At 42.4% G+C, this 13,772-nt stretch overlaps 1 protein-coding gene across 4 annotated transcripts in view; it reads left to right on the plus strand.

Moving 5' to 3' along the window:
- Nucleotides 1-13,772, plus strand: part of SH2D5 (SH2 domain containing 5) — a 195,693-nt gene that overhangs the window by 148,210 nt on the left and 33,711 nt on the right. For 3 of the 4 annotated variants that reach the window (XM_069240028.1, XM_069240032.1, XM_069240027.1), the window contains 3 exons: nucleotides 1,947-2,027; nucleotides 4,079-4,153; nucleotides 10,226-10,372. In XM_069240028.1, coding sequence (XP_069096129.1) covers nucleotides 1,947-2,027; nucleotides 4,079-4,153; nucleotides 10,226-10,372 — 303 coding nt within the window. The remainder of the gene's footprint in view (nucleotides 1-1,946; nucleotides 2,028-4,078; nucleotides 4,154-10,225; nucleotides 10,373-13,772) is intronic. The other variant, XM_069240031.1, reaches the window with a different exon arrangement.

Genomic DNA, 13,772 nt, shown 5'->3' on the forward strand with positions numbered 1-13,772 from the left:
TGAGAAGGGAGATAGGGGCTTCTGTAATTTCAGGCAGGTCAAAGCGAAATGCAAGCTCATTAACAGCCACATGTCTTTAATGGTGCCAACACTTTCCCAACCCTTTGGTTATGCAGGTGTTTTGTCAGTGAGGGCAGTGCCAGCTGGGCTGCAGATCCAGATAGCTGCTTGGCAGTTTTACCACTCAGTCTTCCTCTATGCAGAACTCAGCGAGTGCTTGCAGTCAGTTTAGGGCACCATTCCTCTTCTCTTTGACAGTTCATCAGCTTGTTTTCCAGGGTACATACAGCTGTAGTGCTACTCCAAGGTTCAAGAGTTGATTTCTGGAGCAAGACCACGACCGACTTCGAGATGGCTGTTCACTATCTGGAGTTGTTGCGCAGAGGGCAACAAAACATTGGACTATAATGTGGTCCAAGTGATGCCCAGTCACTGAGACTTCTTTTGGTATTCTGTGAATGAACATATTTTGTTTTAATCCAAACTTACTAGGAACAATACCTTCCAAGTCTGGGTCCGGATGGGACATCTGTTACTCCTGGCGCTGCAAAGATTCTTCGGAAGATTGAATGAATATAAAATACTGGTTCTAGGAAAAAGTAATAGCATGCCTGGTCAAATCATCAGTTAGACATAAATAGACCCTCTTTCATGGTTAGAGTTAAAGGGCCTTTGTCCTTGCACCAAAAATTCAGCCGCCACTAACCAACAGTTTGTCTATATCCTGGATAGGGGACAGACGTCATGTCAGCTATGGGTGGGTGGCACAATTTGTGTGGAACCCTGTTCATAAAAGCCTTGTGCTCCTGTCTACATAACCTTCAGACAGGGTAGGCTAGCAAGCAAAAATTGGTGAAGTGACAACATTTCTCTAGCAGTGCGAAGCCTTTTTTCACAATAAGGATGAAGGCATCTAGGGTTGTGAGCCTATGGCTCCAATGCAAAAGTGTTGACATATTTTGTGGCATCTGGCCACATTAATTTCTGGAATGGCATACAAATATGGCTCAGTCAGCTCTTTGCATTGTATTGTAGTTATAATTGAATACAGCTTCATAGCGTGATGAGTCCTGAATCACGTTTGTGGGTTGGCATCGTGCTACACCATATGAATGTGCTGGGTTGGAAGGATATTGGTTTGCTGTGTGACCTAAGGAAAAGCTTTTAGGTGTTGTCCTTGATCACCAGATTAGTGCTCTTATCCTAACATTGGTTGCTGTGCTTAAGCATGTAGCAGAGTGAAGAGGAGTTGAGGGATAGAACATCTGAGCTTTTTTTTGTTTTTATGTCTGCCTGTAAGTGTAGAGTTGTGAGTGTGACTTATGGGTGAAGTGTTTTGGTGTGGTGCTTGATGAGTAGCGTAATGCATTTCTCCTGTCGCTGCAGTCATGTAGCTGCTCTTATGTCTGGTGGACTGAAGTAGAGTGAGTGACAACTGAATATGTAGTGGTGCCTACCATCCTTGTGGTGGAAATGATTTTCCCAGTTCTCAGATGGGTTTGGAGTCCTCTGCTTTTAATACTTTCCTTGTGTGGGCAATTAGATCTGTTTATTGGTCAGTGTGGTTGTTCATCATCTATTTGGGAATACCCAGGTCTTTACTGACTTTATGAATTCTAAATTGTCACAGACATTTATTGAATTGAAATTTTACATTGCTGCATCTGTGGCGAATGGGGTTCTATCAGTGTTTCTTCTTGTGAGGAGGGCAATTAGCTGAATTGCTTCGCTAGTCTGTAGGGTTCTGTTGCGTGAGTAGCATTGGAGATTTACCTGATTGAAGCATTAACCCTTTGCATTGATAGCTCTGTAAGCCTGTGAGAGTACCTTGTCAGTCCAGTGGAAATAATTTGCTATGCCAAAACCACCACTGTGTATGAAGCGCAATACAAAAAGCAGATCATATCAATGTGTTCTTTACACGCTGACTGTCTTTGTCCCTCCAGTACGTTGGCTCCTTCCCTGTGGCAGACTTGGAACCCCAGCAGAGAGTGTGGATGGTGGAGGAGCAGATTCAGTCACTGAAGGTCAGTAGTTGAGTCAGGGGAGTTTGTGGTAAAGGGAAACAGATTTTCCACAGCTGGTTAGATGGTCAGAGTTCTGGAGGCAACACTTGCCATAAAGAATGTCTTTGGTGGAGATTCGTGTAAAACCTGACATTTCATTGCCATTGCTGGACATTCAGCTCACAGCTGAGAGGCCCAATATAATTTCCTATTCCAGTTTTACCTCTTCTCCCTCAGTCAGAGAGGCCCGGCAATAGTTCTAAATCAAGCTCCTCCTCCTTCTGAGAGGCCCTGCATCTCTTCCAATTTCAGAAATACCTCTAATTGAGATGTCATGGGATAGCATATGTCAAAACAGGCTATCCTCGTAATCCGTAAGGATGTTAGTGACCAAAAGGTTGTAACCTGTTCCAATGAGCAAAGACAAATTTTCAAGAAGACTCCCTAAGTGTAACGATAGTGAAAACCAGTAGGGCTGTTTATGAGTTACCTCATTGAAGTAGCCAATAATCTTGTCACAAGACAATATGTCAAAGTGCCAAACCGTGATAAGTCCTTACTCTGAAGTCCATCACGTTACAAAACGGCGGACATCGAATGTAGAGTAGAACTCCTCTATTGTCTTGTGACAAGATTATTGGCTACTTCAATAAGGCAACTCATAAACAATCTTCTTGACATCACTCGAGACCCTGAATATTGCAGTCTATGTTGGTGCCTTTGTGACATTACCATTAGCCTTGAGAAAGTCACATTGATGACGAAACACATCAGCTGTTGAAGATCTGTATGAGATGTAAAAAAAAAAAGATGTTTCTCACACACAGCTTTCTATGCATCCTTACTATAAATGGGATTGTCTATGACTTGCAAATTACTGACCTAATTGTGTGTGGATGGTATTTGTTGTCTAATAGTTCATATTAGTCTCTTGTAGATTAATAGACTATAAGCTCTGGTAGTAGGGCTGTCGTTATCTGACCAGCAGCAAGAAAACTGATTGTTTTGATAACAGTATTTCCCACTACACTATTTGAATTTCTCTTCTCAAATATATATTTTTTGTTTTAAAAAAGAGGCATTTCTAAATGCAAATAGAAGTATATTGTTGAATACTATAAGAGCCGATTTTCAGCCTTAACTTAACTTTGCTCCCCCTTTTCTAAAAGGAAAAAAGTAAGGAAAATGAGGGCTTGCGCTTATAGGTGAAATCACTCAAATGTTCATTGCTTCCATAAAGAATCTCAAGAAGAACTAGGATTACAAGTCACTTACTTTTCCTTCCTTCCTTGTTGATGTTGTATGAGAATCCTGTAAAAATGGACATGCAGGTCCAGCTTCAGCTGGCCATTGAAACTATTTGGACCTCATAGCTATTTTGAAAGGTCGAAACAAGACCTCCCTCAAATCTACTTTGATGTGGTTAGAATACCCAAATGACTGTTTTTTCCACTTTCCCTACCTCTGATATACTATCATAAGCATGCACTCTGTAAAGATGTACACCCGTAATCTAAACACATTTATTATTTCTTTATCTAAACATGGTTATCATAGGGCTGTACATAGGTAATAATAGAAGTCAAAAACATAATCAGTGGTTATCAGCAGATACAATTCATCATGGTAGAACGTGTTATATTTTAGCAGTGATAAAGTGTGGCGAAAGAGTGGTGGAGTATGATGAGGTGAGGAAAGCAATATTTGCTGTAGTTAAAGATCAGATTTGGGGGATTGTCCGCTTTGCTCAGTAGTTATGTTATGTACATTTTTGTAGTGCTTTCTACTATTTGTATTGTCAACTTTTGAGACCCAGGATGGGTGGAACACCCTCATAACCTATTAATGATCCCAGTCACAGTAATGCAGATATTTTATCTTCCTTTCTGTCACCAACCTAGCAGCTCTCTGTTGCTGTGGGCAGTCCCTGTTTGTAAAGCATTTCTGACAGACAGCCTAGTAAAAGAAACTCCAAACATTCTGCTAAAAATGAGAATAGAGGGTCGCTTGAGACATGGAAGTTTGAGAATTTAGGCACATCTTACATTGACAACTTTCTCCATTTCTCAAAGGACTGCCTTCGTCGGCGACCAGTCATTCTAAAGTTTAGCCTCCAAGGAGTGAAGATGTACAGTGCAGCTGGAGAGGTATGACTATCACTAGACTACTGTTTTTGGTACTCTAAATGTTTACATTATTTTCTCTTTCAGCTGACCTTGTGGAACCATTTCTGATCAATAAACCCCTGCTCTTGCTTAGAATGCAGTAGGAATAGTACATTTCACCCCTCCGAAATCCAACGCTTTCCCTACTGTTGCACAGACTGGAGTGGGAATAGTAAATTGTATCCCTCCAAAGTCCAACACTTTCCCTCATGTTGCACTGTTTGCAGTGGGAATAGTATATTTTACCCCTCCAAAATCCAATATGTTTCCTCCTGTTGTCCTGTTTAGAGTGAGAAGATTAAATGTCACTCCTACAAAGTTCAACACTTTCCCTACTGTTGTGTTGTTTGGAGTAGGATTAGTAAATTTCACCCCCTGTCCCCCTAAGTCCAGCACATTTCCTACTGTTGTACAGATTGGAGTGGGAATACTAAATTTACCTCTAGTCCAACACTTCCCCTACTATTGTTTAGACTAAAGTGGGAATAGTAAATTTCAGCCCTCTGAAGTCCAGTGCTTTCCCTACTGTTGCTTAGATTGGAAGGGGGAATAGTAAATGAAACCACTCCAAAGTCCAACACCTTCTCTGCTGTTGCACTGACTGATGAAGGAACAGCAAATAGGAAATCTAACTAGTCCCACACTTTCCCTGCTGTTGCATAAACTATAGCGAGAATAGTATTTATAATATTCTTACACTCCAATAGTTTTCATAATATGGATACATACATTTTATAGTATTGTTTTATTTTTTATACTTAATAATATTTGTTTTTATTTTTAAATATATTTTGATGTTTCTAGTATTTTTGGTAAATGCGCTTTTCTGGAGTTTTCAATTTTTAATATTTTATTCATTGGCTACATTAAGTGAGGCCTAGAGGGGTGGAAGGAGATCATGCCTGTTTGTGTGGACGAGTCTTGTCTTGAGGTTCCTTTGGAAGCCCATGAACGAGGGAGAGGTTCCGAGGTGTTGCAGGTTGGTTGTCCCGGGTCTTGGCTGTGAGGTATGAGAAGGAGCGTCCTCCAGTTCAGACCTTCTTGATGTGAGCTCTTGACTGGGACGCAGATTGAAGGTGTCTGGTGGGTTGGTCGAGGTTGAGGGAGTGGCTAAGGTACACTGGACTGGTGTTATGGAGAGGTTTGTAGGAATGGGTGAATAGCCTGAATGCACATCTTTCCTGGACTAGGAGGCAGTGGACATAGTTGAAGTGTGGAGAGATGTGGTTATTTTGTTGGCAGATCAGGGTGAGTCTGGTAGCGGCATTCTGGGTGGTTTGGAGGCAGCATAGAACATGGGCTGGAATTCCGAAGTAGAGTGCGTTTCTGTAGTCAACTCTACTTGTGATAAGGTCCTGGGAGACTTTTTGTCTGTCTGGTGTTAAGTGAGATCCACTTGAAAATCTTGCGTAGCATTCGCAGGATGTGGAATCATGATGTGGCAACTGCGTTGATCTGTCTGCTCATGGAGAAGTTGATGTCCGGGATGGCCTGTGGTTCTTGGCATGTCTGTAGGGGTGTGTGGGAGGCCAAGTTCGGAAGGCCACAAGAGGCATCCCAGGGGGAGTGGTTGTTACCGAAGTTAAGGACTTTGGTTTTGTCTTTGTTGAGCTAGAAGATGCTGAGATTATATACCACACTGGCAAGATATTTTGGGCCCCTTTGTCTCATTCATTGATACCTACTGTGGAACTGGTGTCAACCGTTGTGTTTGTATTTCACTTCCTTAACAAGGCACCGACATGCAGTAGTAGACTTGTGGCACAATACACTGTTGTGATTGGCTTGAAGGATCTCAAATTGTTGATTAGCCTGTGTGAGACCTGTTTTGGTATTTTGCATGATGATCAAAGTGGTACTCTTGTGCTGTGCTCTGCAACTGTGATTGGTAGTGGGGTGAAGACGTGTGCTTTATATAATATACAATACGAGTTAACCAGCAGGAAACTGGGGCTGGAAAACAATGACGAGGTGTGTTCTGGTTCATGACTATTAGGCCAAAAATTAACATTCTATTGCCCCTACTTCAAATATGATACAAATAAGAGTAACCCCATGAATGTATAAAAATATTGAACTCTTAATATAAAACATATTAATTAACATAAATTGTAAATGAATAAAAAACCTAAAACATGTAAACAAACATAATTACTATTCAATAAAAAAGGATTATCAATAATAAATATTTATTAATACATTATTAATTAACTTCCAATCCTACACCCCTACAAACCTAGCTGCCCACAATACAATATAAGTAAAATAAATATTTCATAATTTGAATAATTAACAATCAATAACTAATTGTTAATTATGACTTAATTAACTTCCCACCTATACCCTTACAAACCTAACAGCCTGTCAAAAAACATATAATGAAAATAGATCAGTATTACATAATCTACATAACTATCAATCATATAATGTAATAACATTTATTAAATAATCCTTAATTATTATCTAATTAACTCCCCACCCTATCCCCCCAACAAACCGAACAACCTTCTACATTATAGATTACTAATAAAAATGAAATAAAAAATCGAAATCACCTAAAATTGTAGGCCATAATTTAAAAGGGATTCATAACATTGATATAAACAATAGTAATACATAACATTAATATATCAACTGAAACACAGTAAAATAATTAAAAAAACAATATTTTTTATATTCGTGAAAACAATATTAAAACATCAATATTATTTAAAACTATAAAACTATTCAAAACCATATGACTTACCCCAAGAAATTATATTATTTTGTTAATATTTGTGCATCATAATATTTGTGTGTCTCATTTAATTTCCAATATTCTGTCTCCCGATATTTTTAACTCTGTATTTTATCCGAACAATGCACCTCCTTCAGCAGAGGTGTTGCTCAGAGCAGCCATTACACACACGGGGGCACTACAGACAGTACAGCCTTTCTGCACACAGCTTAGCTTTCAGAAGCTAAATTATTAGCATTCACAGTGGGAGCTCTGCCACTGCAGTCACTTTTATTGATGTGAAGATGTGTCATGATGTTGGATTTTCCCCATCTTTTGTTTTGCTCAACCTGTAATTGCCCTTGCTGTAGTGTTGAGGCACTCCTAAAGCCAGGAAACACTGGTGACATCATTACGATCAACCAGCCTTCCCTTAAGTTTGTCATTTTATAGAGAAAGGCTGCTTCAGCCAACACGATTTAGCATGTAATAACGTGCAAATGAATAAACATAGAGCATTACCATTTGAAGTAAAAAGGGAACCTTTGAAGTAAAAGGGATGCCAGTCTAGTGGCTGCATTACACAATTGGGAACCAGGAAAATTGTGTGATCAATCCCAGTTTCCTTGCTCGATTAACTGTTTGATTCTAGGTATTTTGCTCCATCTGTAATAACACCCTAAACCAAATATCGGGGGCACATGGCACCTGACTTGCCTCACTTGGTTTGCTAATGGCATCGTCTTCAGGGCAGAAGGTTTCGTTTCAAATTTCATCTATAGAAACTCACTTCTAATAATTGCCACTCAATATACTTATGATATGATATACTAAAGTGACACATTCCTGAGCCTTATCCTATATTTACATGATGTTCGTGGCATGATTTACATGCCAAACATTTTAATGGCTTGGCTCATGCTCCTAAAGCCAAGCCAGACCTCTTGCTCGGCTCCAGCTCAGCACTATTTGTTAATTTTTTGACTGTCCCACCTCTATGAATCAGTGCTGCTATGTCACCAAGAAAGGGTGTACCTCCCTGCGATTCCCTCAACTCACCTGGGTTACGCAACACCACTCCAAAGCAGTGGATTGCCGGTTGTTTGTCTTCTGTCTCATCTGCGTTCCTTTGCATCTCCACAGACTCAAGAAAGACAGGAGAATGCCACTGACACTCTTTCTATGTCAGTGAGGGTCACATCAGAGCCATGGGATTCCAGGCCTCGCTGACAGTTTTTCGTTCACTGAACCACTTGCACAGAATGTGGCTTAAAGAGTGTAGGGGAGAGAAGCTGCAGAGGGTGGAAGAATGCCGAGTTTTGGTGGTGTTATTGCTAGATGGGTGGTGTCTCAAGGGTGTTCTGAGATGGTGGCAAATGCTAGGAATAATTTGCCCTTTTGGGAGGGGAAGGGTGGTGAAGGTGGGTGGCAGGACACTAAGGGGGTGATTCTGACCCCGGCGGTCTTAGACCGCCGGGGCCAGGGTCGGCGGGAGCACCGCCGACAGGCCGGCGGTGCCCCGCAGGGCATTCTGACCGCGGCGGTAAAGCCGCGGTCAGACCGGCAACACTGGCGGTCTCCCGCCAGTGTACCGCTGCCCTGTTGAATCCTCCAAGGCGGCGCAGCTAGCTGCGCCGCCGAGGGGATTCCGACCCCCCCTACCGCCATCCAGGAACCGGATGGCGGTAGGGGGGGTCGCGGGGCCCCTGCAGTGCCCATGCCACTGGCATGGGCACTGCAGGGGCCCCCGTAAGAGGGCCCCTACAAGTATTTCACTGTCTGCTTGGCAGACAGTGAAATACGCGACGGGTGCAAATGCACCCGTCGCACCTTCCCACTCCGCCGGCTCGATTACGAGCCGGCATCCTCGTGGGAAGGTCGTTTTCCCCTGGGCTGGCGGGCGGCCTTTTGGCGGCCGCCCGCCAGCCCAGGGGAAAACTTGAAATACCCGCCGCGGTCTTTTGACTGCGGCGCGGTATTTTGGGGGCGGAATTCTGGCGGGCGGCCTCCGCCGCCCGCCAGAATCAGAATCACCCCCTAAGTAATTTAATTTTATTTTCAAAGCACAATTGGGGGTAGGGACTGACAAAATGAGGGTAGGGTGTGTATGGTTTCCCCCTTGTTGTCTCTTCCCCTCTGTTGTTTATCCAGAGGATCAACAGCTCAGACTCTTGGCTTGACAGTAATGGACCACATATCGACCACAGATGCTGCAAATTTACAATACTTTTCTTCACGCAAAATGAGATGTGTAGGACCTGTGGAGGGCATGGAAGGATGAGGCTGAGGATTATATTTGAGGAAAGCTGTGAAACGTTGAGGATATACCACTAATCACTTTTCAGACCTGAAGGTCCGTCATGTGGCGATGATATATGCAGCTGGGCAGGTGGATTCGGGTGTAACCTTTTGAACATTGGCAATATTGGCTTTATTTGGGGGGAAAAAGAAGAATCTTCATTGGTCTCTGTATGTTTAAAATCTAATCTAATTTTTCAAAGTGCTTAAAAATGCAACATTTTGTAATCATTTCTAAAAGTCCTTGAAGTGAACTCTAAAATGTATGTGCATTGGGTTTTAATTCCCATCAGGTTTTAGTCCTTTTTAGTAGGCACTATTATGCGACTTTTTCAAAAATTCCTTGAGTGGAACCCACAAATCCCAATACACTTAAAAGTGAGTTTTATATTCTGTCATGTTTTACCAATGATACCAGCTTTCAAAATCCATATTTTTTTATACATTTTTTTCTGAAAGATTCTTTGATAAACAGTCCCTTCACATTATCTTTAAAACCATTTTACTTTCTGTAGCAATATTACAACCCCCTTTTTAAAAAAATGTGTTAGTCCAACACATTTTAAATGCACCCTTTATCATTCTATAATGCTCTAGTCTAGAAAATGATATTAAAATGTAACCATATTTTAGTCAATGTTACTGGCCATATGCACTTTTAGAAAGCCTGCACCCTACATTCACAATTGATATTAAAGAACAACAAGCCACAAAAAGATTGCAAGTAAACCTTCTGTCATTAAACAATGGTTATTAATTTGTTAAGGAAGAGTTAGGTAGTGACTAAGGTTCAGTGTGGTCCTTGGCCAAAAAGCCAGTTGTTTGCCCCTGTAGAAACCATTGTTAGTACCCCTGCTAAAAATAACCATTAACAATAAATTATTTTGTTGCCCTTCTGTGAGTGGTTTAAATGTTTCTGTCACCTGAAGCCATGACAGAGTGGGGTTGTGTTGGATGTTTTTCTATATTTCCTCCCTTTGGGGATCATTTGACTCTTTAATGCTGTTACAGATTTTTCAAGCTGTTCTTTTACACTGCAGACTCTCCTAATGGCCCATGCACTCAAACGCATCTTCTGTACTACATGCCGACCAGCAGATCGCCAGTTTGCTTTTGTAGCTCGAAATCCACAAAGTCCACCTCAGGAGATCTTTTGTCACCTCTTCATTGGTAGCCAGCCTAGTGAGGTAGGTGACTAATGTTTCTGTATGTTTTACATGAAATCCAATATATCTTATACATTGCATTTGAGTTGCTCCAAAACATCATATTTGAGTGTGTAAATCTTGGGCTGTATCCTATCGAGGTGACTGTAATTTCATTCGACCTCGAGGCTCTGACTCGGAACAAAGAGCCAAAGTTGGAGTTAACTCCCGGTTTGCATTTCTTAAATAGCAAATTTTAAGAACTCGCTATTTAAGAAATTCAAAATGGGATGTATGGAAATTGCAAATTTTAAGAAATCGCTATTACCGATTTGCAATCTCTATTACCGAATCGCAATTAGGGAATGGGACTCCATTCATCCCTGGGGGCCTGGAGGCCCATAGGTACGAATGGTCTTGCATTACCTAATTATTGAATTCCAGTTAGGAATTCGCAAATTAGGTAGCGCAAACCCCAGGCTGCTGGGGGCCTAAGGCCCCCTTTGATGCACCCCAAAAAAATATTTGCGGGCATGTGAAGCGCACACATAGCCTAGGGGCATGTGTGCTCCACTTATCATTTTTAAAAATGCACTTATAATGCATTTTTAAAAATTGTACATGCTTACCACCAAATTGGATTCGGTGGTAATTCCATTTCCTAAAAATGCCCAGTTTGCATTTAGGAAATGCTTGATACATGTGCTTTGGAAATCGCAAATAGGAATTCCCTATTTGCGGTTTCCTATTTAGAGAATCGCAACTTGCGATTCTCTAAATGGGGTCTCAATTTTTGCGATTCCTTAAAATTGCACAGCAAATGCCTCAGGGCACTTTACCACTGACATCCAGTGCTAAAGTGCAAGTGATCCTATGTAAAATGTATGTGTAATTGGCTTTCCATGATTGGCATATTTGATTTACTAGTACATCCCTAGTACAGTGCACTAGAGGTGTTCAGTGCCTGTAAATCAAATGCTATTAGTGGACCTGCAGCACTGGTTGTGCCACCCACATCAGTAGCCCTGTAAACATGGCTCAGACCTGCCACTGCAGTGTCTGTGAGTGCAGTTTTAAACTGCCAATTCTACTTGGCAAGTGTACCCACTTGCTAGGCCTAAACCTTCCCTTTTTATACATATGTCACCAATAAGGTAGGCCCTAGGTATCCCCATGGGGAGGGTGCAGTGTACGTAAAAGGTGGGACATGCAGTTATGTGTTTTACATTTCGTAAAAGTGAAATACTGCCAAATTCGTTTTTCACTGTTGCAAGGCCTATCTGTCTCACAGGTTAATATGGGAGGTGCCTACGCATATTAATAAAGTGCAGATTCCCTTAGGGAGCAGATGGAAATATGGAGTTTAAGGTCTCTGAGCTCACAATTAAAAAATACATCTTTTAGTGAAGTTGGTTTTTAGATTGTGTGTTTGAAAATGCCACTTTTAGAAAGTAGGCATTTTCTTGCTTAAAGCATTCTGTGACTCTGCCTGTTTGTGGATTCCCTGCCTGGGTCAGTTTGACAGTTGGGCTGTTTGCACCTCTCTCTAGACAGTGACACAACAGGAGCTGGGGTGTAGTCTGCATATCCTGGTGAGCCATTTGTGCTAGGAGGGAGGGAAGGAGTGGTCATGTACACCTGAAACGGCTGTGCCTGCCCTCACACAATGCAGTCTCCAATCCTCTGGTGTGTGCCGGGGCCTGGCATGGGCAAGGCAGGATCTTACAAACAAGAGAGACTTTCCTTTGAAGTAGGCCTACTTCAAAGGCAGAAAGGGGTATAATAGCACCCCAAACCCCTGAAGATTAGATCACTTCTGGCATCAAGAGGAACCTCTGCCTAGGAGAAGGGCTGAAGAGCTGAGGAGAAGTGCTGCAAGTCTGTGACTGTGCTTTGTTGGGCTGTTCTGCAGTTGCTGCTTCTGCCTGTGAAAGAGGACAAAGACTGGACTTTGTGGTATATTCCTGCTTGAGAAGAATCTCCAAGGGCTTGGACAGAGCTTGCCCCCTGTTCCGAAGTCTCAGGGCCATCAAGGACTTCCCCTACCAGCACCTGGACTCTCTGCTGAGACTCCTGCACTGACAAGTGGTACCCTATCCAGTCCCTGGGCCTTTGAAAGGAGAAGCTGGTGAAAATCCAAGAAAACTGACTTCAGACGACTCTGGGCCGAAGCAGCTGCCGAATCCCATGACGCCGCCTGCAACCGACTCTGTGGTCCTCGCTGGAGTGCGATGACCCTCCCAGGCCCGACACCGCCACAGCCCCACCGAAGTCCACGACTCCGTGGAAGTCACCACACCACATCGTGACTGCCGGAAATCGACTCCGCCTGAAGTGCGTGGATTCAACACTTTGCACTGATGCCTCCTCACTTCCACCGCTCCGTAGCAAGGACCCGATGCCTCTTTGTGACGCATCAGCTCCTTTGCCCCGCAGCACCGGAACCGACACCACCTCGTATCCAGCAACTTGTTTTCACACTTTACTGAGGTACTGTACCTGGGGGTCTGCGTGACTCCATACCCGGCGCCTTTGGGGGTCAGATTGTTGGGAACGACTCTGTTACAACCCCGTGTTATCACGTCATCTTAGCATTTTGTGTTTCTAAGTGCTGTTTTTTTAGTTTAATCTTGAAAAATTCATAACTTGACTTGTGTATGTCGGTTTTTTGTCATTTTGGTCTTATTTTGTGTAAATAAATATTGGCTATTCTTCTAAACCTGTGTGAAGTCATTTTGTGCTGTTTTTACTATATTACTGTGTGTTTGGTTAAAATACTTTACACCTGGTCTCTGAAGGTAATCCTGCCTGCTCGTGCCAAGCTACCAAGGGGGTGAGTGGGGGTTAGCTGAGGGTGATTCTCCTTTACCCTGACTAGAGTGAGGGTCCTTGCTTGGACAGGGGGTAACCTGACTGCCAACCAAAGACCCCATTTCTAACAGAAATGCTTCTCCCGCTAATTAAAAAAAACAAAAAAAAACTTCCCTGCAGGTCCACCCATCCCTCTCCCTCACCTTTCACCCCACACTTTGGGCACCACATACATTTACTACTTGTGCAGAGCATGTGATAAATGTATGCCGTAAAACCAAATAGAATAGGGTATTCTTTGGGGCTCCACCTAGTAATTCCCCATTCCATGTACCTTTACTCTACTTGTGCGATTGTACTGTGCGGAAACAGTAAAACCACCACAGTACAGTGCAACTTGCATTTAGGGCCTTATTAGGTTTTTTAATTTGTACTCCAATTTTTGTATCTAGTTTGTTCCTTCTCAGGCACTTTTGCTTTTCTTTGGATGGCCTTTTTTCTGATGTTGTTAGACCTCACTTTAAATAGTCTTCCTTTTTTAGCATCATTACCAGGTAGTATTTTGAGGAGCTAGGATCTGCCTCACTGGTTAGCTCATATTATGAGGAACTCATTATGAACTTTTTTTTAG

Source organism: Pleurodeles waltl, chromosome 6, assembly GCF_031143425.1.
Source record: "Pleurodeles waltl isolate 20211129_DDA chromosome 6, aPleWal1.hap1.20221129, whole genome shotgun sequence".
In the NCBI taxonomy this organism is placed as follows: Eukaryota; Metazoa; Chordata; class Amphibia; order Caudata; family Salamandridae; genus Pleurodeles; species Pleurodeles waltl.